Genomic DNA, 23,427 nt, shown 5'->3' with positions numbered 1-23,427 from the left:
ACTCATGGCTAAAAAAGTATCTCTTTGGATCTTTGAAGACTTACTTCTGTTGATTGACTTCCAAGTAGTTGAATTCACTTGAGAAAATGTTCCCATGGCAGCAAACAAGGCCACATTTCAGATTTCCTGCTCCCAGGTCGGCTCCAGGCTGCTCCAGGGCCACGAGTCCAAGCAGGAGGTCACAGTAAAAGTATGATTATAGTGTCTGAACTCTCAGCAAGTGCACGTTTTGCCGTTAAATAACATTTTTATAACACTATTTCAGTCTACTTATTTAGTTGGTAATAGTTTCTATTATGATGGGAAGTACATCAACTTATGAATTATTCAGCCATTTGTATATACCGCGCAACTTTGAGGTAAACAAACCTAATCTCATTGCTGCCCATGTGGTTTTATTGTTGTGTTTTCCACCCACCTGTTTTTCTCACCTTCTCACACGTGTGCATCCACAAGACAGCCACTTTTTCAGGCAGGACTCTGGTCCACTAAAAGCTTTTATTTCCCGTCTGTCAGGTGAGTTGGCATTGAGGTGGAAGAAGAAAAAGGAAGTTAAAAACTTAAGTAAACATTCCCTAAAAGAATGTGAAATTAGTTTTCTGCTTTTCTTTCTCCTGAAGTTCTTGAATCCATATCTTTTCCAGAAATACAGACGTCTCTGTGAAGTGACCTTTAAATTAATCTTTTGCTCTGTTCCTCGTAAGACTTCAACGTTAATCCAGGATATAAAACGTCTGGACTAGAATCCACAAGTGTACAGGGTTTGAGTGAAGTCTGACTACTGTGCTTCTCTGGTCATTAAGTCATTCTGTGACAGAACCCTGAGACATTGGACGCTAAATTGTTCAGTACTCGTCAACTCATTCCTATTAAATAAAAACAATTTTATTTCTTTATCTTTCAGCAGTAGTTCATGTAGTTTGACTCCTGCAGTTTCTCTTTAGTTGTGATCAGCTATACAGATATTTAAGGATAGGTTTCTTTGTCAATTTTATGACAGAAACCACAACAAATTATGGACATGTGGCTAAAATTTATGCTTAGCTTGGAATTGGTAGAAAATATGGAAAGAATATTAGGAAGTAAAATCAGACCAGTTTTTTGTGTTGTTTTGCCTGTGGGCATAGGAAGAAGAAAGGACGAGAACTAGGAGTAGTGGAATGTTAGTATTTTAGATCAGAATGAACACCCGAGAATGAAATTTGTTTATAAATTATGTTCTCTGCTTAAAAATGTGTTGAGTGTGTGTCCATGTCTGAATCGTTTGTCTAATAGGCTGAGGGCCAGAGTGGTTGACTTGGTTTCTCCTTCCTTCTGTTTCTTATCTTTGTCTTACCTTGCCACTCTTATTAGTATCTAAATGCTTTTTTTTTTTTGCTTCCTTATTTTTAGCTGCTAATTAAAAAAACTTAAGTCTTTAATGACAAATTTAAACAAGGACATTATGGAAAGCAAAGGGACAGATCTCTTGTAGGGATACTGTTGAGTTTTTGCACTTAGAGCAGAATGAGTTGTTACTACTCGTACAATCTTAATTTATTAGCTTTTAAAAACCATTGCAGAGCCATTATTTCATTGATTACAGTTGATCATTATTGAAAAGACACTTCAGTTATTTTACCATTAGTTTTTAAAATAATCATCTGCCTCATCTGTTGTTACACAGAGTATTAAGAAAACTTAAGTTTATATATTTGTATGCGTGTACTTTTTTTGGATTTTAGTTGTGAAGTGAGGATCACTTCTGGTCTGAATTTTCATGTGTCAGTATATACATTTTCTTTCAGTAGATTTATTTAAATCATGAAATTGTTTGTTGACAGCGTCTTGCAGTGGTTTTTACTGTATGACTCCATCTTTCTAGGTTGGACCTAACGGGCATTACGTACTTTATTTGAATTTTATAAACTTGTGCCAGGTATGCTATAGGTGGTGGCACAAGAAGTGAGCAAGATTGGGTTCCATTCTTTAATGAGTTGCCCTAAAAATGTACATTCTTTTTAGAGAAGTTAAAATATAGTTTTGTTTGAACTCAGTTATTTGCTTAAACTTAAGAGAATTCTGTTTCTACTGCTACGTTCTGAAGAGCAGCACATTCTCAGTGAGAGCTTGGTTTCTTTCCCATTGCGAGTCATGTGATTCAGAGGAACATGTTTATAGGTGAATATTCCTAAGGGTTGCATATTTGTGTACTCAGACGTCTTAATTTTGTGTGTACTACAGATCACTTTTCAACAGGAGCATAGGGCTGTGTTTCAAAGATGAATCTAATGTTGATATAGTTATTTACTAAAGTGTTAAATTTATAGTAAGTAATTTCATACAAACAATCTGATTTTGTATTTTTCCCAAGCTGGAAATGGGGAGAGACAGTCAGACAGACTCCCACATGCGCACCACCGGGATCCACCCGGCACGCCCACCAGGGGCGTCACTCAGCCGCAACCAGAGCCACTCTAGTGCCTGGGGCAGAGGCCAAGGAGCCCATCCCCAGCGCCCGGGCCATCTTTGCTCCAATGGAGCCTTGGCTGCAGAAGGGGAAGAGAGAGACAGAGAGGAAGGGGGGGGGTGGAGAAGCAAATGGGCGCTTCTCCTATGTGCCCTGGCCAGGAATCGAACCTGGGTCCCCATCATGCCAGGCCGACCGGCCAGGGCCACAAACAATCTGATTTTGACATGGGGGTTAACAGAGAAAGTTAGACAAAAATAGGAAGAAATTCTGGGTTTGGATGAAATTATAGTTAACATTTTTTCCCTTGGAAAAAAGAACTCTGAAAACATTTGCTAGTTCATTTCTATTGTAAATGACAACATGAAAATCTGAGCATGCGAATGTTTGATGTACTGCTTTATATATATTTGCAAAACATTTGGAACATTTTAAATTCCTCCAGTATTTGTGTGTTGATCACACAAAACGTATGTCTTATATTTAAATGGTATTAGCAGTCGTCTCTTTGTAGAAAGTACTAGAATCAGAACTGTTGGGATTTACGTTATTTTAAAATTTTATTTTAATGACTAGGAACAGAGAGGCACTGCTCAGTCTCTTGGTACAGAGCACTGAGGGGACCTTCCTGTAATCACTGGGCCTGCACTGTTAGAGGCCTGGTTTCCACTCAGCACCTCCTTAGAGCAGGTGCCTTAATCATTTATCAATTTCAGTGTTCTTAGCTTAGATCATAGCACTGAATTTTCTTCATAATGTAGATCTTCCCTCCATTGAGTAAATTTTTGGGAAATATTTTTAGCATGATTTAAGAAAAATAGTTTGGCTTAAGCAGAAGGAGGGAAAAAAGAGGAAGACCAGGCAGTTTATTCAAACAAAAAATTGACTAGAAGAGTTATTAATTGATATCTAGTTCTAGGAAGTTATTTATACAAATTTAGACACATTCTATAGTTTCTTCTTAACTTTGTCTCTCACTTAATAGCATTTTTTGCTATATTACCATATTACAGAAACAGTTTCATCTCATTCTTTTTAATAGCTACATAGTATTCCACTGTGTGGTTATATATCATAGCCAGAATTTTGACAGACAAAACCAGCTAACAGTTTTTATAATAAAGATATAGTCATATAATGTATGATAGGGGGTCATAACTTAGTATGTAACTAGAATTTTGAGTTAAAATATACCACTAAAAGTTAGGAACTCAGATTTGTAAAATGTATATAGTTACTCAGGATAAATACATCAGTTATTAGATATAATATAATTAACTTAGGTAAGAGCATTAATTATAAAGAAATGAAAAGAAACAGATTTAATAGAAAAAAAAAGAAACTGCAGGTACAAGAAAAGTTGGAAGTATAAAGTATTTTCTGATACTCCCAAATGTTTCAGATTCTTTAGAAAGCCTGAGCATGCCTTTGTTGTCCCAGCAGAATCACTTAGGAATTCGTAGTTTCTTCTTCAGGAGCAATGATTTTCTTGGACCCATAAGTTCAGATCAGGAATGGTGTCCCTGTGACCCCCTTGGTGACTGGCCTGGCAGGTCCCTAGGAAGGGGAGACAGACACAAAAATCCCAAGCTTCTTTTTAAAGTACTTCAGAATTTTCAGTTTGAAGGTTTACAAAGACTTATTTTCTAAAATATGTATTATAAACATTAGTGTGCACATGGTTATGAGATCCAATTGATATTTTATCTAGTTGAACATGCTTTGTGTCTAATTGCATCTAGTTAGGGTAGTACTTTCATAAAAGGGAAGTGTTAGCACATGAAAATTTGACCCGTATAATCTGGAAATGTGATAATAATTTATGCCAGTAAATTATTTCAGCTACTATTTGCTAACGTAGTGTCTGTTTTAGTCACTGTGGTGTCACCTTTGGAAACACTGACCAAACCTTGGCTCAGAAGTGCAGTAGTCTTTTAAAACTATAGCTGTTAGAATTGTTTCCCCAAAATACAGTTAATATGATTTTTTCTATGTCAGATGAAGTTTACAAATAATTTGCTTCTGTTTGAATTTTCTTTCTCAAATTTGACGTCAGCCCTACTCCCAAAAGAATGATAATCAAAAATAATGGATTCTGTTGAACACATATATATGCCTCTTGATTATTTTGAAGAAAATTATTTTCATTTCTGATTATTTTATTGTGACTTTCATTGCTTGCAAATTAATTTTGTGTTCCTAAATAATGTGAACTATAAACTTTTATACTTAAATTCGGCAGTTCTTTAAAATGTGTTAAGTTTTTGCTTCCACATGTAAAAGATAGTTTTTCTTTTTTTTTTCAGCTTGATTTTGGTAGCAATTCAAACTAATTCTGTTTTTCTGTATACAATTTACTAGTTTAGATTTAAAATATTTTAATGGTATTACGATATCCTAGTTGACAGCCCCTCTAGGGCAGACAATTACCAATGTACATATTATTAAATAGTTCATTTTTGACACTTAAAAATGTTTGCCATTGAGAAAGTGACAGATGAAAGAAGATTATGTACTAACATTGACGTGAAGGCTATGGCCCTTGCCAGTGTTAGGGTGGGAAGGTCAGCCACACTGCTAGCGTTCTGATCCCTGAGGATTGTAGCTTGTTGAGTTGTGAAATAGGAGAACTCTTGATTTGAGGAACTTCATCATTATACCTTTATTTTACCCCATTTTCAAAAATCATCATTTGAAAATTTATTCAACTTAGAGATTTCTGCTTACTCTGTTTTGGTTCAAAGGTGAATTGGGTTAACGTTCTGTCTTGTGTCCTGTAGTCAGAGTTTCTTTTCCCCTAATGAGAAAACTGATGTCTGGCAACTGTTTGCCCGTATACAGCTGCGGACTGAGGAGGCACCTGAGGGAGTGCAGTACATTTGGGTGTGTTTTCTGGGGGGGAATCAGAAGGAATTTGTTATTTTTGAGGAAGTCATAAAAAAAGAAGGCATTTTGTAACTATGGGGTTACCTTCTTAATCCAAGGGGCAAGGAGGAACTGCTGTCTCTTGTTGTGTCCCTACACCAGAAAACCTTCTGCATGTGACTCTCAAAGGTCAGCCGTGTCGAGCCTGGCTCGGACCCCGCTTGTGTTGAATTTCAGCCAGCATGTCTCCAGCACACAGGAGAACTTGAGATTTCTCCCTCCCCCACTTCTTCTGTTTTTATTCACTGTAAACAGTTCCTGCCATAGAAACATAGACAAATATAGCAGAGAATGCTTTTCTGGAGGAAGAATGCTCCCTAAGCATTTTTTAACCATTTTTGGGAAGAATTGATCTTTCTGTGTATTTCAGACAGACCAAAAGAGAGGGAGGCTGTCACTGTAAGTTGAAGTGACATCATGTGTATTGCCCCCATTGATCTGCTTTTAGTCTCCAGCCAGGATAAAAGGAAATGGCATCAGGGAGGAAGCACGCTTCATTTAGGCACAGATCCCAGAGTGATAATGGGGTAATAATAGAACTCACGCCACTGTTGGTCGGTGGCTGCATTCGTCTCAGGCTCCTTCCCTGTCTGGGAGCCTTTCAGAGACTTCCTCCGAGGCTGCTGTGCGCCAGCTGGGCCTTGTGGGGCCGTGCCCTCCTTAGCTATTGGAGGGGTGCGGACAGCGGGGCTCAGAGGTTCCTGTGCACCAGCTCCTTGTGTGGGGCCTGCCTGTGCAAGGAGAGATGCATCGGAGGCTTTTTCTGCAGGAGACCAGCTGGTCTTTTCTGATTCTGCCACTGGAGAAATGGTGCAAGGCCTCAGTTGCATGGGTGGTCCTTCTGGGATCCCGGAGTGAGTGATGCCCCCTGTGACAGCAGTAAGAGGCTCCTGGAAATGTTAGGGTTTGTTTTCTTTGCACTGCTTGATGATGGGGAGAGGGTGGATTTGGAAAATCCATATTTTCTTTCCAAGAGTCTGTGTAGAAACTTTTAAAACCGCTTGCAGTTGTGTGGCTTGCCTCAGCTCTGAAGTTGACTAGGGAAAATACCAGGCAGACCTTTTCTTTGTAAATGTCTGGGTATTTAGCTGCTATGGAATCCTCCACGTATAGAGCAAGAATACAGACATCTAAATCTTTAACAAATAGCATTTGTAGTGACTGACCTCCTTCAGCATTTTGTTTGTTGTAGTTGAGTAAGTTTTCCAGGGTTGTGACATTCTCTATTTCAAGTACGCACATGACTTTGGCACACCATAGCCTTATTTTGTCTGAGTTTCGAGGCAGATGCATTTTAAAGTACCAAACTGGTTTCCATATGGAAAAAAAATAAGTCTGTCATGAATCCTTGTTTGTGCAAAAGAAAGGGCCTTCTGTTTCCGTCACTGTTGAGCTGTGGCTGTGAGCACCATTAGACCCTCAGAAGTTAAGGCAGGTTCTGTCGAAGCTGCTTTCTGATGAGATAATGCTCTGATAACATGTACTTGAGTTTTCTTAATCACTCCCTAATACGGCAGGTTATGTTTGTCTCTCAGGACTGCTGCGTTAGAACACAGTTGTCCTGGAAGTCATGTGAAATTTAATGTGATTTCTACGTCGAAGGGAGTGGAATGACCCACACAACATTTCTCATTGCCACTGTGCCAGCTGCCCAGCGCTCTGCTTGAGCACATTTGGAGTATATCTCTCTCAGTTGCTTTGCAAACTTTTGGTTGATACTTTTTCGTTGTAGAGTGGCTTTACCAGGGAGTAAACGTTTATTTTACAAAGAGAAATGTACTGTATTAAAATGAGCTACTTACCACATTTTTTGCTTTAATATCCTCTTTTCAAGGTGTGTAATCTCATGTAAAAATTAATGCTTATTTGTGAATGGAAGATACGAAGTCAGTTTTATTGTCTGTACTAAAATAGCATCTGGATACTGATTTTTTCATTGTTGAGAAACTATGTTTTCCCTGCTGAATTAGAAGAGTTAGGGCTGAAAGGCAGATGGCTACGGGTTGTGAACTGAGCGAGAGTCACTTACACAAGCCCATTCAGAACAGTGGGCCAAGCAGCACTCTCAGCATTGCAGGGCAGTTCTCACGCCTGCATGGGGCGTGGGGGGGGGGGGTCCTGTGCCTGTTCCCCCGCAGAACAGGCAGCGCCTGCGCTGTGCCCAGGAGGGCTGCCTGGTGGGGGCTGTGTGCGTGTGCGTACCTGCTCTTTACCTCTCTCTAGTTAAACTTATTTTAAGAGAACCTGTGAAGGTTTGACTCCTTTTGTTCCAGCTCAGCTGTTTGTCTTTAGTCAGGGGGCTTAGCTTTAAGTATTTTTCCACTGGGTAAAATTAGGAGAGGACAGAGATGCGCAGGGAAGGATCCCTTTGTTCTGTTTCTGTGTGCAGATGCACGAGCCTTCTGCTTAGAGAAAGGCTGCAAGAGCTAGGAAAATACGGCTCCAGGGGTTTGGATAGGTTCACTTGTTAGTGATTCTTTCATTGTAAACTGGAGCTGTGTTTAATAGTTGAACCCAGTTAGGGTAAGTTGAGGACCAAGCTTGTCTTCTTCCTCAAGGGTTTCTTTCCTCCGTGGGTCTCTCTAGTTTAGACCAGATCCCAAATGTGAGTTCTAACAATAGGCCTCATTGTAAGTGTGGGCACATAATAGAGAGATGCTTTTCTCTCTACTGTGTCCTGCCCTGTAATTCTGCAAATTGCCCAAGCTGGTTTCTGCTGTGGTTGGTTAGTGAAGCAGGAGCCCACTCCCAGCCGACAGTGTCATGCCCTGTGTCAGGCTGGGCGCTTCCCAGAGGCCATCTTCCTGAGTCCAGGGTGGCCTCCCCGTGGAGCTGTTGCTGCCCTGGGCTTGGCTGCTACCAGTTCTGAGGGTGCCTGTGGGCGTGCAGGGCTAGGTGACCACTCTGACCTATCGGCCCCACCCCCTATGAAGACAGGTAAGCTACTGTTCCATGGGTGCCCAGGTCAGGCACCTTCGGGGTGGGGGTCTCGTGGAGCATACTTGAAAAAGGGAGGGATAGGTGGGGTTAGAAGAGACCCTAATGGGGTAGGAATGGCACACACTGTGGAGAGGCTGGAGGACAGTCAGGCACTGACCTTATGGGACTTAAGGATGTACTCGGGGCCAGGCTGAAGGCATGGCCCCTACCAATGAAGAACCCTCCTGGCACTGAGAGACGGAAGGTCAGAGAGGGAGGCTGCAGGGCAAGGTGAATGGGGGGGATGGACATGAGACGGGACGTCGATGGACATGAGACGGGACGTCGGGACGGACTGCTGCAGTCCCAATCTGAGCCGCAGGTGCAGCGCAGCGCCGGCCACTCACAGTGACAGGCTCATGGTGTGACTGGGGAGGTGAGCCCTGGATTTGTCCTGTTTTATAAAACAGCAGAGTTCTTCTCAGATCATAAAAGTAGGCTCATGTCTAAAACTATAGAAAATGGAAAACTGGAGTTTTGTTTCTAGTTATGTAGTAGTTATCTTTAAAGCGTCTTACAGGCACATGACTTGCATGAAAGGCGATTACGTGTTAGTTGTTAGAGTCCCTGTGGAGAACCCCACAGGTCAGTGTTAGCTGTAACCCTCTATTATTTTCGCTGAAGGCACCTGGTTTCTCCTGTCAGCCTGAGATCCACCGGAGTCTTAGGTGCACGGAGGGATGTTGTGAAATAAAAATGCCCAAGAATCAGAGGATGTGTATGTGTCTCTGCAGGGAGCGGGTTCTACCAGAATTTAAAAGGGCGCTGTGAGGACACACTAGGGGTGCTGTCCTTGTGGAATGACGTGGTGGTGGTGTGCAGTTCGCCTGGTTCCCTCCATGTGCACTGTAGGAAAGGGGTGTAGGCGGAGTGCATACTTGGGAGCAGAAGGTGAAGAAGTAGGAAGAGAAGCCAGTAATTTTAAAATTTTTCTTTGAGGATTACAGAAAGTAGGGATTAAAATCCAGGTGTCCTTAGCAATGTTCTTTTGGCTCAGTATTGATGTGCAGACTTGTCCATTTGGGCTCATTGATAGGGATTTTCTGGACATATATAGGGAAAGAGAAAGGCTAAATGTAGGGAGTAGTGGGATTCATGGTAATAATTTTAAAACCTTGATTTTAGAATAAATATTTTTTAGTTCTTGCAAGATACATCTTAAATGTATTTTTTCCTCCTCTTGTGGCTTGTGAGCACTGTCTGTTCCAGGGGCTGAACCAGGCCATGGTACAATGATGCATAAGACATATTTTAAGTTCTTGGATTTCACAAATGTTTATTCATAAAATATTCACTTTTTTTAAAAAATTATTTTTTTGAAGTGAGAAACAGGGAGGCAGAGTGACAGACTCCTGCATGTACCCTAACAGGATCCACCCGGCACGCCCACCAGGGGCAATGTGCTACCCATCTGGGGCGTTGCTCCTTTGCAACCACTCTAGTACCTGGAGTGGAGGCCAAGGAGCCATCCTCGGCGCCCAGGCCAACTTTGCTCCAATAGAACCTTGACTGCGGGAGGGGAAGAAAGAGACAGAGAGAAAGGAGAGGGGGGAAGGGTAGAGAAGTAGATGGGCGCTTCTCCTGTGTGCCCTGGCTGGGAATCGAACCTGGACTTCCACATGCCAGGCTAACGCTCTACCGCTGAGCCAACCGGCCAGGGCCACTATTTTTGTATCATATTAAAACTTCGTCCTCTCTTCCTCTCTCTGCCCTTAACTATGTAATGCCAGTTTTTACCTGTCCTGTTTGAAAACTTAGGAATGTGGGTGACCATGTGTGTGTAATTGCATTTACAACACTTAAAAATTTTTAATGGAATAATAAACTTAGAATTTTTATAAGGGAGGGTTTGTGAGACATGGTTCTTGTTTAATCACATGCTTTTTATTTCTTGGTGTAAACGTCCAAATTTCAAATGGTAAGAAAGAAAGTTTGAAAGCTGCTTAATTCTGTTCAAGTTCTATGCCTAAGATTAGATGGTTTCTTGCATCTCTGTCTAGGTCAAATGACATTTTTGGGCATATGTTTGCCATAAGGAAAGGGATCTAGTCAACCATGAGAAAGTTTTATGACACTTAGTATAGTTTTTATCATTTCACAGTGTATGTATATTAAACCATCACATTGTACAACCTAAAAAAAAAGGCAAGAAAAAAGATAAACAGTCTTGATTTGCTCTGAATGTAGAACTGACATACCAAGCCACAGGGCTTAGCCAGGCCCCAGAAACCAGTGTCTTTGAGGATCCAGTGTAGACCCTGAGGTTTTACCAAAGTAAGGCTAGAGTCTTTCTGTGTTTCACACGTCTGTTGAAGTACCCAGGTTACCATGGATTTGCTGTCTTTGCTCTGGATGGTTGGGTTTAATTTCTTGTAAGCTGAATGGCATCTTTACTGGCTGTTTGGTTTTGTCCTCAGCTTCTTCCAGACCAGCTGGTTTTGCTTCTGGAGCACTTGTTGGAGCAGAAGACTCTGAACCTCAGGACTCTGCAAAGGTTGGAGAGGACATACCACCTCCCCCAGCAGGACGCAGAGGTAACCGGGACTGCCCTCACAGATTAAACACCGGGCACACCTGGCCTGTGCTGGCACAGTGCATAAGACTGTCGACCTGGAATGCTGAGGTCACTGGTTTGAAACCCTGGGCTTGCCTGGTCAAGGCACATACGACAAGCAACCAATGAACAACTGAAGTGAGGCAACTGTGAGTTGATACTTCTCACTGCTCACTCACCCCCACCCCCATAAGATCAGTAAACATTGGGGCCCTTGCTGTTGTGAGGAGTGGTGGGCCGTAGCTTCCCACAGGGTTGGAACCGCCATTTCCATCAGTCTGCCCTGTGCTCTGGGCCTGCGGCTGAGGAGCCCCCAGCCCCGGGAAACTGCCTCCCTGGGCTGCTCCCGCCAGCAGGGGGCCCCAGAACCTGCTCATTGCTGGGGTGTCTTGAGTTCCTAAGTTCTCCCCTCATACTTTTTAAATCACAAGGATAAACGTAAGTCTCTTAAAGGAATGAGCAGGCAGGGTGGAGTGCCTCTGAATCATAAACTCGGGCAGGCCATCCTGTGCAGGGTGGTGGCGCCGTCCTGCCCAGTGAGGACACTTGGCTTGGACGAGCCCAAACTGCTCGGTCGCATCCAGTTAGGAAAAGACAGGGGCCCTGTGCAGTGGAAATGAAAATGAAATCTAACAGCCGTGGGTGTTGGTGGGAAAGCAACATGGTGTAGTTCTTAATATTTTTTAAGCTTATTGTAGAGAATGCAGATGTGTGCCAGGGATTTTTAATATAGATAAAATAATAAATATTTGCTGTATTTAGTTATCTGAAGTAGACAGCAAGGACACAGTTAAAATGAGAAGAGCTCTTTTTTTATAGAACTAAAATGCAGGTAAGTTTGGTTTGTGTTCGGTTGAAAATAAGTTAAAAACTGCGCAGTGTGACGTGGTAGCCGTGTGGCACATGCGGCCACCAGTGAGGCCACGCTGAGTCGAGCTGGGCGGTGGATCTGACGGCACCGCCAGCATAATGTGAAAAACAGCAGAATCGCTCACCAATAAGTTCTTACTGATTAAAGTGTCAAAATGATATTTTGGTTATGCTGGGTTAAATAAAGTACTATTAAAATTAATTTCACAGTCATTAAAATGGATTGAATGGAGAAAAGCCAGCCTGTGATTAGACTGAAAGCCCCATAAATTCAGAAGTTCATTGAAAAGCTTCAGAGTGGACACACCAGCTTCTCACCCACCTGAGTGTAGACGTGTGCTTGTTGCCGTTTATATCAGCTCTCATATTTGTGTTTATCGGTGTTTCCAAATGGCAGCAAGTTATTTTTCATTAGCGTTTAAAGATGTTTCCATTTATAGGCGTGAGATTCAGTGTTAGAGCTGAAGATCCCTGAAATGCCAGGCCCCTGTGACGGGCAGGACAGATGACAGCGGCAGGATCAAAGCAGGCCCCGGCACCTGTCACTCTGCCCGGAAGCCGTGAGGTGGTGGCGCTGTTTGCCCCCCTTCCTTTTGGCATAAAACATACCATGTTCTTAGCTTACAGCTCAGCTGAGTTGTTATACAAAACAACCTCTTAAACCTTTGAAAAGCCTGACAGGTTTGATTTGGTGGTTTTACGTCTCACAAGCTCCACTGTGATGCCTGCCGCCAGGGCGGTCTCCTCAGCTTTGGTCTCTGGTGACAGGAAATAGGCCTGAGGGGGCTTTGCTCCATTTTATGGAACTAGAGTGGTTGCATGCAGTTCACCAGCACCCTGCCAGGCACTGGGGATGGAGCTGTGGGCCTGACCGCCAAGGGGCACCCTGAGGAGACAAGATGACACTTGAGCTCTAGGACCCGAGGATGAGAAGGAGCTGACAGTACAGAGCCATGGGGCCCAGGGCTGACTTCCATATGGAGGCAACAGCAAGTGCAGATGTGTGAGTGTGGCATGTGCCAGGATAGGGGTCAGCAAACTTTTTCTGTAAAGGAACATGTAGTTAATATTTCAGGCCATACGGCTTCTGTCCCAACTCTTTCCTGTGCTGTTGTAGCATGGAAGCTGCCACGGAGACAGCATGTGAGTGGACAGACGTGTTCATGCTCCAGTAAAACTTGATGGACCCTGAGACTTGTATTTTATAAAATTATCATGTCTCAAGATAATTCTTTTTTGTTGTTGTTTCTTCAAACTATTTCAAAACATACACAACACTCCTAGCTGTGGGCAGGTTTGCTCTGCCCCATCCGAGTTTGTTGACCCCTGTGCGGGGTGGGCAGGGGCCAGACCTTGGAGGCCTAGAGGCCATGCCCCATTGGAACTTGATTCCAGCACTGTGCCTCCTTCCCTGGTTCTCTTGTCCCAGCACGTAGCTCGTTACGCTGACAGCTCATCTAACTGACGTTTCCTTGAAATGTTACTCAGAACCAGAAAAGCAACAGGATTCTGGCCAACCAGGGTGTTCTCTAGAAACTTTATTAGTTAAGTGTGATTTATTGTGACACCAATTAGCAGGAATTTAGTTGGATAACCATCTGCCTTTATTTTAAGTGACAGAACATTTCATGGAAGAAAGAACTGTTTTTTGGTGGGAAAAGTCTTTAAGGATTCTGACTTTATTCTTGGTGCTTCTCCTTGACCTAAACAAATAAGGATAGTCTCTTCCATTGACAGGGCTTTAAAATATGTAATAAACAGCAAGCATTGGAAAGAGGGCCGGGGATGCTGTGCGTGGAACATCCCTGGGGACAGTGTGCTGGAGGTATTTCCTGGCAGCCAGCAGTGTGAGTTACAGCGCTGTGCGCCTGGTTCGGGGCTGCCTCGGGCCCCGAGACCAGCATGTGAAATTAGATGTCTGCAGAAAAGCTGCAGCCGTAGAGAGCAGGGAGGGCCCATGACTTGCACGGCGGTACATTTCCCGTATTTCCAAGAGGTGTGGAATGGCTGCCCTTACTCGTCTTTGACTGATTTTTTTTCCCTGAGAGCATACATATGTGTAAAGTCATTTTTTTTAAATTTATTTATTCATTTTAGAGAGAAGGAACAGAGAGAAAGAGAGAGAGCTAAAGTCATTTTTTTTTTAAGTCATTTTTTTTGAGAAGGTGAGCCTGGTACTTTGTAGCTCTTTTAAGCTGAGTCTTTGCTGCCCAGTCTCCCGACTGCCCAGTCGTGCGGAGCTCTTGTGCGCTGAGCGGGCTGTTCTCACGCATCACACCAGAAGTGACCGCTGTGGAGAAGCCTGTCCTGCCACCAGCCAGGGCCTCCTCCCTTCAGTGGTTGCGTTCACTTCTTTTCCATTACCCGCCCTGTCCCTTCCTTCCTTCCTCCTCTTTGTGTGGGTGGACGGGTACAGTCCCACTGGGACGTTTATTTTTAATAACTCCTTTTATGGAGTGCAATATTGTGTTACTTGTGTTGCATCTGTGTTTCTTTCAGTTGTGTTCACAGAATGTCAGGTCAGTGGTCAGGGTGTCTGAGCATGGGGCCTGCTCTGATGCTGCCTGCCAGCTTTCTTCATGTCTGAGATGGTAGGTTTCACGGCCCCGTCCTCCGTGCGCAAGTGTCATGTGTGCATGAACCCCCAGGTCTGCCTGGGGGAAGGGGTACCATGTGTTCAGGATTCTAAAGGAACTGCACAAGGACGAATGGAGTGAGAGGCTGGGCAGAGGAAAGCATTCCACCCTAAACCCTGCTGCCCATTCCCACCGCCACCATCTGCAAAGTTGGGGGGGGCACTAGTGGGGAAGTTTGCGCACCTTCGCCTGGACGGGAGCGCTGTGGGAGTCGGCCGTCTCTCACACTCGTGCCGGTCTGCTTTAACCAGGATGGAAAGTGAGCTGAAGGAAAACTTAGTTCATAGAAATATTTGTCTTTGGGTTTTGAGCATATTGGCTCACATAAAGAGCCATAAAAGTTTTAAGCTATATTGGACAACTGATTCTTGGAACAAGTTATTTCCCGAAATCCCATTTTAAATAATGAATTTTTCTGCCTCTGTAGCAGGTCTCTTAAGCTGTGAAAAGCACTGCCCAGTGGTGGTATGTTTACAACCCCTGGGGCATGCTGTGACCTTTCTTCCCAGGAGCCCGTGGCTGACCTTGAAGCAGCTTGGTTTCTGCAGACTACAGCTGAGTGCCCGGCATTGGAGGCACACCTTCAGTGAATTTTTAGGACCTTGAGAAATAGCAGCTCACTGTCTAGTCTTACTTAGATGGTGAGCATCAGTCAGGAAGGTCCTCATGGTAGCATGGTCTGCTTTGGTGTTTCAGCTGGTAGGCTGAGCAAGAAAATTAATTTTCTGGGAAGAGGCCATTACAGTTTGTCCTCTCATTGTACTAGGGAAACGCGGTTGGTGGAAATAAAGAGACCTCCCAGGTTAGATTGCAGTGGGAAGCATGGGTGTCATGCCGCTGTCTTCCATCCCGTCTTCCTTCAGGGGTGCCACCCTCATGTGCACACAAGCGGCTCTTAACATGTTTTGATCACATGGAACACCCAGGCCGCACACTTGGTGTTGGCCCAGGCGTTGACTTCACAGTAAACTGGACGTGGGTCCCAGATCCCCAGAAAGCTGGTGACCACAAACCAGCCGCCCACCCTCCAGGGCCCCGTGGTCCTTGTCTGCACAGCAGTGCACGGGCTAGCTGCTGGCTGCCTGGTTCTCAGCTATAGCCGAGAGGCAATAAGTGTTACATGAAACTGTGTTACTCTTACATTTTCTACTTTCTGTTTTATATACTTAAAAAGTGTGCATTATGATGCAGCCGGTGGATTTTAAAATACACTAATGGGTCAGAGTCCACAGTTTGAAAACTGTCACAAACCCCTTTGTCACAGGACTGTTAAAGACATGACTTGAGAAAATGTCGGTGAGCATTCATGGTCTTAATGTAATTTCTGTTGATGAGAGGGTCACTGTCTCTCATTTGATGTGAACTGGTCACATTTTATTATTTAGCTGATCTTTTGTTTTTTAATCTGTCAGGACTGGCACAGGGACAAAAAAAGAAGTGTACTGTATCCAAATAGTAGGAGCTCCTCAGCATCTGGTTAAAGCGGAGGTCCCCAAACTTTTTACACAGGGAGCCAGTTCACTGTCCCTCAGACCGTTGGAGGGCGGCCACATACAGTGCTCCTCTCACTGACCATCAGTGAAAGAGGTGCCCCTTCCGGAAGTGCGGCGGGGGCTGGATAAATGGCCTCAGGGGGCCCGCATGCAGCCCGTGGGCCATAGTTTGGGGACGCCTGGAAAACATTCTTGATCTGCAACCTTGATGGGTTTTGGGGGAGGCAGGGGGACCTTGCTTTGGTATTTGGACTGGGTAGTTATCTGCTGGAGGGGCTGCCCTGTACACTGTAGGAGAGTTAGCATCCCGGGTGTTTGTGAGATCCAGTCGCACCACACTCCCAGTTTGGGCAACCAAAAATGTCTCCTGACATTGCCACATGTCTTGTGGGGGCAGAGCCACTGTGGTTGAGAACCACTGCTCCGCAGCAGCAATTGGTTCACAGAAGGCAGCTTTCTCATCTCATTTCACGGTGCTTGACAGGGTCATCACACACAGTGGAGTCGTGCGGAGGGTTAGCAGCAGTGAGGGGCCGCCCGCTGCCAGCTGTGCTCTCCCGAGGTCCGGAGAGGGGAACACAGAGTTTCCTGGGAAGAAGAGAGAAAGGATGGCCAGACATGGCAGGGGCAGCAAGCACGTCTAGAGAAGCAAATCGGTAAATAAGGACAGACCTGTTCTGCCGCTGGTACGTGGAGTTGTGCCAGCAGCTCTCTGCATTCTGCTCTGAAAAGGACACTTTCAAGGTTGATTGCAAGTGGAGAAACATCCAGCCTTGCCGGTCTTGTCCCGCCGCAGGGCCTGTCCTCGGGCTCTAGCTGGAGAGCCCTTGACAGCCCTGTAGGATGGCCTCCTCCCATGGTGGGTTTTATATGTGCAGGGAGAGCATGGATTGTAGTACATTGTCTGTAAGGGAACTCACTGTTTGCTGGGAAAGAAAACAGCGCAGTATTTATTTGATGTTCGGAGGTGGAAGGTGTGGTTCCCAGAATGCAATGGTCTGAGCGCTCTGCTGCTCATTTCTGAAACCCATTTGGGCCAGAAGCATGGCGCCTGCGAATTGAGAACATTTCATGATTAACAGATGTCTAAAGCTGAAGTGAAAGGGCAGAGAATAAAGGGCTGCTGGGCAGCTCGTCTCCAAATTCTAAAATTAATCAGCAGCTCTGATTCTTCTCATTCCCCTTCATGATAGAGCTCCTTCCCGTCAGAGTGTGAGTGTCGGGGCTTTGTTCTCTGCCTGGAAGCTCCTTGTTCCCCGTGCTCCCCAGTTGTTTTTCAGTAGTATTCAGTTACAAAACAAACATTGCTGTTTTTTCCATACTGAGAGTGAGAGGAGACGTGAGGTGTAATTTTGGTGGCTAGAGCCGTGTCAGGAAGCTTAGCAGTTTCTTTTTAGTAAAACTGCGTTGTATTGAACTTGGTGCCTCCTTCCTCTTTGGTCTGCCTGGATTTGGGATCTAAGTCGCATGGAGGCAGGACCAGGCCTTGCTGACGACAGGTCCTGTAATTGAAATGTGTAAGGGTGGCCTGCAGGGAGCCTCAAAGGTGCAAGGACCCAGGGTAGGGATAGTGCCAGAGCCCCGCCCATTTCAGCACAGCCTCCTTCCCCTTCCCTCCCTCCCTCCCTCCCTCATTCCCTCCCTCCGGGAGGCTGCCCTGGGTGCACGAAGTCCTGGGCCTCCCCAGGTCATCACCCAGTATTGACAGGAGGCTCTGTCTTGAGCCCAGGGAGCAGGTTTTCAGAATGAACATAAAAGACCATTGTGGAGGGTCAGAATAACGAGAGACAGTTAGTAAAGTGGTTGAGGAGAGCGGCCAGATGGGATGGGGGCTTCCGGAATGGCAGCTTGACGCCTGCTGTCCCACCATTGGGCTGTTTGTCCCAGTTTCTTCGGCCACTCAACATGGTCAGGCTCAGGTTGCAAATCAAGAGGTCAAATGCTGATGAATCTGAACTTTAGTATGTGAGCTATAAATAGTGTGACTGACATTTATTATTTAAAAGCTAGGGCAGTGCTGGTGAGGGGCACAGCCGGCCCTCGTTCAGAAAACCAGGATTGGGATGTTTTTCTTTAGTTGCTTTAGACATGACGTGTCTTTTAAGTTTGTGTGGCTTTAAGGATGTGGGAAAGAGCAGAGCTCTTCTGTAATTTTTCAGTTATATTTGTGTATTTTTCTTCATTGTATTTGGTTTTTGATAGTGTTTTACAAGCTTTCCTTCAGAATTAAGAAAGTATCTCTAGATATTTCTTCCTCCAAGTTTGCTTTCTTTGTTCCTCCCTTGGGCAGCCCTAGAACTTTCCTGTGGAAACTTTGCAGCACACAGCCTCCTCTGCTGTGCTGTGCTGTGGGGAAGAGATTTTTCAGAAACAGTCTAAATCAGGGGTCTCAAACTCAACTCAGCATGTGGGCCGCAGAGCAAGATCACAGCCCTTCGGCGGGTCGCACTAGGTCTACAAAAGGCAACTGTTACGCAACACTTTTCTCACTGCAGTTGAAAACAAAAAAAAATCAGTACAACAAGCACAATCGTACATGCCGTTTACTCAGTGTCACAAAACGACCAGAAACTGTAGTTCGCATCACAACTGCTGTTAACTAAGCTAATATCTAGCTAGGATGCTAGAGAAATGAAAAATACAAGTAGGCCCCTAGGCTTACTTAATTTTATCCAAAATATTTTGAACTTCATGGATTAGTCTGCGGGCCGCACAAAATTGTTCGGGGGGCCGCGAGTTTGAGACCCCTGGTCTAAATGTTGACAAAGTAAGAAACTTGCATCTTTAGATCAGCATTCCGCTCTGTGCAGCAGTCCTGCAGCACAGAGGCTGGGAGGGGCGTACCTGCTCTTCCTGTGACCCACCGCCCTCACCCCTGTCTGTGCCTGTTTCCCCAGATAGTTGTGAAGACGTGCACTTCTGGGTTTGGAGTCACACTGCCCTGGTGCTCTCCTTTCTGCATGGCCCAGACCCAGCTACCGCTCATGTGCATTTTGTCTCTAAAGGTCTTGAGGCTGAAATCGGCATGTGCTGTTTTATTGGTGCTTCTGGCTTTTCTATACTTCTGTCCATACTTTACATACTTTTGTATTAGATTTTTGTACTCGAGTCCATGCCAAGAAGGCAGCAGTCGCCTGTGAGCGCTGCCATGTCCTTCATGACTGCACACGAGCATGTGTCTCGCATGCTCTGAAGTGGAGGGCTCACATTTGCCAGAATGCTCAACTTTGTGTACAGTCCTTCCACCCCTCCAGTACCTTTCCTGGGCGCCTGTCTGCTCTCTAGCTGCGTGGCACACCAGGACATCAGAGTCCTGTCTGTCTGGCCCTGGAGCTGTAGAACCAGTGGACAGGGGATGGAGTGAGCTCTGCCTGCAGCGTGCATCAGGCAGGGGCACTGCGGAGCTGTCCTGTCCTGCGGGGAGGGTGGTGCCTTAGAGACCCTGCACACTCCTCTGCAGGCAGCATGCGCCCCCTTCCATGGCAATGTTTGCTGGTTCCTGAGAGCAGAGAGAATGCAAATTACATTGGATTCACTTTTTTTTTTTTTTTTTTTTTTTAGTGAGAGGAAGGGAGGCAGAGACAGGTTCCCACATGCTCCCGCCCCGCAAGCCCACTAGGGGGTGGTGCTCTGCCCAGCTGGGGCCCTTGCTCTGCTACAACCGGGGCCATTTTTTGGCCTCTGAGGCAGAGCCATCTTCAGTGCCCGGGGCCAACTTGCTGTAATCAAGCCATGGCTGCAAGAGGGGAGGAGAAGAGAGAGGGAGAGAGAGAAAAGAGAGAAGGAAATTGTAGGGGGAGGGGTGGAGAAGCAGATAGGTGCTTCTCCTGTGTGCCCTGACTGGGAATCAAACCCGGGACATCACACACTGGACCGACACTCTATCACTGAGCCAACCAGCCAGGACCTGGATTCACATTTTTTAAAGACTAGTAAGACGTAACTGTTCATGCACAAACTGGTATTTTATACGTCAGGGTATGAAATTTAAAGATCAGCTAAACTTGGGAGGTGGCACTGACAGTGAGATTTAAGTTGCTTGGTCTGCGTGGTGCTTTGCTGCAATGTTTTATCCATCCACAGTACCCACTACTTAATTTTGTGGGATAACTCTTCCTGGACCTTCGGGTGTTCTGGACTAGCGGCTCTGGTGTCTGGCACAGCAAGGCGACGGGCTAACCAGGGTGTGTGGGACCACTGTGGGGGAGAGCCTCAGGCTCAGCAGGTGAGGCCCTCAGTGGGGTCTGCCCCAAAGCATATCAAGGGAAGGCACAGTGCCCCTTTTGAGCTTGTCAGAGGAGGCCACCCAGGCTCACTTTTCTGCCAACAGTAAAAGTCCTTTGTCAGCAAAGGCCCTGTGTCACCTGTGGCCTTGAACCACATGTCACGATGTTCCATAGACCAGCTGGGCTTGCTCACCTTGGCAGGAACAGAGTCCGGACTGAGCACAGGAAGACCAGGGCGTTTATTTGGGAACCAGCCGCCCAGTGAGCAGCAGCTCCGAGCAGGCCCAGCAGTCAGGACACCAGGTAGTTTCCTCAGGAATAGACTGTGTAGAGCAGCACCGTTTCCTTCCCCAGCTTGACCTGTGGGTGGTTTTTAATAATGTTTTGGAGAAATAACTGATATACCATACAGTTCACCCATATGTTCACAGAGCTTACTTTCACCAGAGTCATTATTGAACATTTTCATCATCCCAAAAGAAGCCCTGCACCCATTAGCTGCCATTTCCATCTCTCCCTGCCCCGCCCCCAGTTTTAGGCCCCACACTGACCTATCTGCCTCAGTACCTTTGCCTGTTCTGGACTTTCATATACATGGAGTCACATATAATGCGTGGCCTTTGTGACTGGCTTCTCTACAGTTAGCATGTACAGTAATCTATGTTATCTATTTACACATTTGTTTATATTCATCAGTTGATGGCCATTTGTTTGTTTCCACTTTGGTGCTATTACCTATAATGCAGCAATGAACACTTTGTGTAAACATTTTTGTGAGGATGTGTTTTCACTTTTCTTGGGTCTGTATCTAGGGGTGACATTGCAGGCAGGGTCACATGGTAACTCTGACCTTTGAGGAGCTGCCAGACTTTCCCAAAGAATTTGCACCGTTAACATCCTCCCAGCAGTCTGAGGGTTCCAGCTCACGTCATCCTTGCTAACACTTGTTACTGTCTCTTGTGTTTGCTGTCCTGTTGGGGATGAAGGAAGATGTCATTGTGGTTTTGATTTTCAATTCCCTGATAACATCATGTTGAACATCTTTTCATGTGCTTATTGACTATTTGTACATCTTTGTAGAAATGTCTCATTAGGTCTTTTACTCATTTTAAATTGGTTTATTTGTCTTTTGTATATATTTTAGATATAAGTCCCTTATCAAGTATTTGATTTGGAAAAATATTCTCTCACTTTGTGGGTTGCTGTTTCACTTTCTTTTTTTTTTTTTTTTTTTTTTTTTTTTGGTATTTTTCTGAAGTTGGAAACGGGGAGGCAGTCAGACAGACTCCTGCATGCGCCCAACTGGGATCCACCCAGCATGCCCACCAGGGGGCGATACTCTGCCCATCTGGGGCGTCACTCTGTTGCAACCAGAGCCATTCTAGCACCTGAGGCAGAGGCCACAGAGCCATCCCTAGTGCCGAGGCCAACTTTGCTCCAGTGGAGCCTTGGCTGCAGGAGGAGAAGAGAGAGACAGAGAGGAAGGAGAGGGGGAGGGGTGGAGAAGCAGATGGGCGCTTCTCCTGTGTGCCCTGGCCGGGAATCGAACCCAAGACTCCTGCATGCCAGGTCGATGCTCTACCACTGAGCCAACCGGCCAGGGCCTGTTTCACTTTCTTGATGGTGTTCTATGAAACGCAGAAGTTTAAATTTTGATAAAATCTAATTTATGTAGTTTTCTCTTTTTTGCTTGTGTTTTTGGTATCAAATCTAGTAAGCCATTGCCTGACTCAAGGTCTAGAAGGTTTACACCTGTGTCTTCTCTAAGAATTGTGTAGTTTTAGTCTTACAGTGAAGTCTTGGGATTTATTTTAACATGTTGCCCTCTAGCTCCATTAGGGAAGGATACCAGAAGAAATAGCCATAAAGAAGGGAGGGGAACGGTGGGCTGGACTTTTTCAGACAGCGCATGGTGTAGCTGGAAACTGGTCTTGGGGCGCTCTGTCTGGTGACTGTGTCCCTCCCTCCTTCAGGTCTCAGTGCACACGGCTCCTTCTCCAGGCATCTCCCGACCACGCTCGAGGCCACCCTGCTCCCCTCAGTGCACCATGACGTCCTAACATGGCATTCATCACCAACGTAGGTGTCTGCACTTTCCATTACTGAAGTTTTCTTGGACTTTATACTGAACTGGAACCAGCTCTAAGAGGGCCTTTCTGTTTTATTTGTTCGTAACACCCACTGCTTAATTTTAGCGATGATTCTTTGTGGACCTCCAGGTGTTGGGACTAGCGGCTCTGGTGTCTGCTGCAGCGAGGCCACAGGCTGACCGGACGTGTGGGACCACTGCAGGAGAGCCTCGGCCTGACCGGGCGTGTGGGACCACTGCAGGAGAGCCTCGGCCTGACCGGGCGTGTGGGACCACTGCAGGAGAGCCTCGGCCTGACTGGGGCGTGTGGGACCACTGCAGGAGAGCCTCGGCCTGACCGGGGCGTGTGGGACCACTGCAGGAGAGCCTCGGCCTGACCGGGCGTGTGGGACCACTGCAGGAGAGCCTCGGCCTGGCCGGGCGTGTGGGACCACTGCAGGAGAGCCTCGGCCTGACCGGGGCGTGTGGGACCACTGCAGGAGAGCCTCGGCCTGGCAGGGCGTGTGGGACCACTGCAGGAGAGCCTCGGCCTGACCGGGCGTGTGGGACCACTGCAGGAGAGCCTCGGCCTGACCGGGCGTGTGGGACCACTGCAGGAGAGCCTCGGCCTGGCCGGGCGCACCCTCCACGGGGTCTGCCCCAGAGGAAGCTGAGAGACACCTTCCGAGCGAGTCAGAGGAGGCCACCCAGGCTCACTTTTTGCCAACAGTAAAAGTGGTTTTTCAGCAAAGGCCCTGTGTGTCACAAAATGAAAAAAGGAGATGGAACATGTTATTCCCTAGTGACTGAATTACATGTGGGGGTGCATTGCTGTTAGTGCCATTTTGACGAGGAAGGAAGGCAGACTGGGCTATATTTCAAGGTAGGCCCAACATGTGCTCTCGAGTTCTGCTTTAATGGAATTAACGTCCATAAGTAAAATAATATCTCTGCAGGAGAAGGAAGCCAGCTTAGTATTTGCCCCCGAGAGTGTGCTGACATGTGTTGTCACTGACCCCTGCCGTCACTCTCTACATGTACATGTGTCAGGTGTGATGCTCCTGACACCGTGGCCCTGTTTCTACCTGCCTGTCACCAGCGCTCACCATGACCGTGCAGGTGAGAGCTCTTGAGGCTGGTAGAGCACGTTAGTGAGAGCACTTGACCGAGAGCCCAGGGCTTCTAATGCTTCATGTGTTGTCTTAACCCCGGGCCTGGGGATATATA

At 46.0% G+C, this 23,427-nt stretch overlaps 1 protein-coding gene across 8 annotated transcripts in view; it reads left to right on the top strand.

Moving 5' to 3' along the window:
- The window catches only part of AOPEP (aminopeptidase O (putative)), a 404,538-nt gene that overhangs the window by 364,507 nt on the left and 16,604 nt on the right, over window positions 1-23,427 (top strand). For 3 of the 8 annotated variants that reach the window (XM_066257430.1, XM_066257427.1, XM_066257432.1), the window contains one exon: window positions 10,771-10,887. In XM_066257430.1, the coding sequence (XP_066113527.1) occupies window positions 10,771-10,887 (117 nt within the window). Of the gene's footprint in view, window positions 1-10,770; window positions 10,888-16,390; window positions 16,563-22,105; window positions 22,212-22,351; window positions 23,218-23,427 lie in introns of those variants that run through there. The other 5 variants (XM_066257428.1, XR_010729101.1, XR_010729102.1 and 2 more) reach the window with 5 other exon arrangements.

The sequence above is a fragment of the Saccopteryx bilineata genome, chromosome 2, assembly GCF_036850765.1.
Source record: "Saccopteryx bilineata isolate mSacBil1 chromosome 2, mSacBil1_pri_phased_curated, whole genome shotgun sequence".
Classification (NCBI taxonomy): Eukaryota; Metazoa; Chordata; class Mammalia; order Chiroptera; family Emballonuridae; genus Saccopteryx; species Saccopteryx bilineata.
This window is presented reverse-complemented; position numbering and strand designations above follow the sequence as displayed.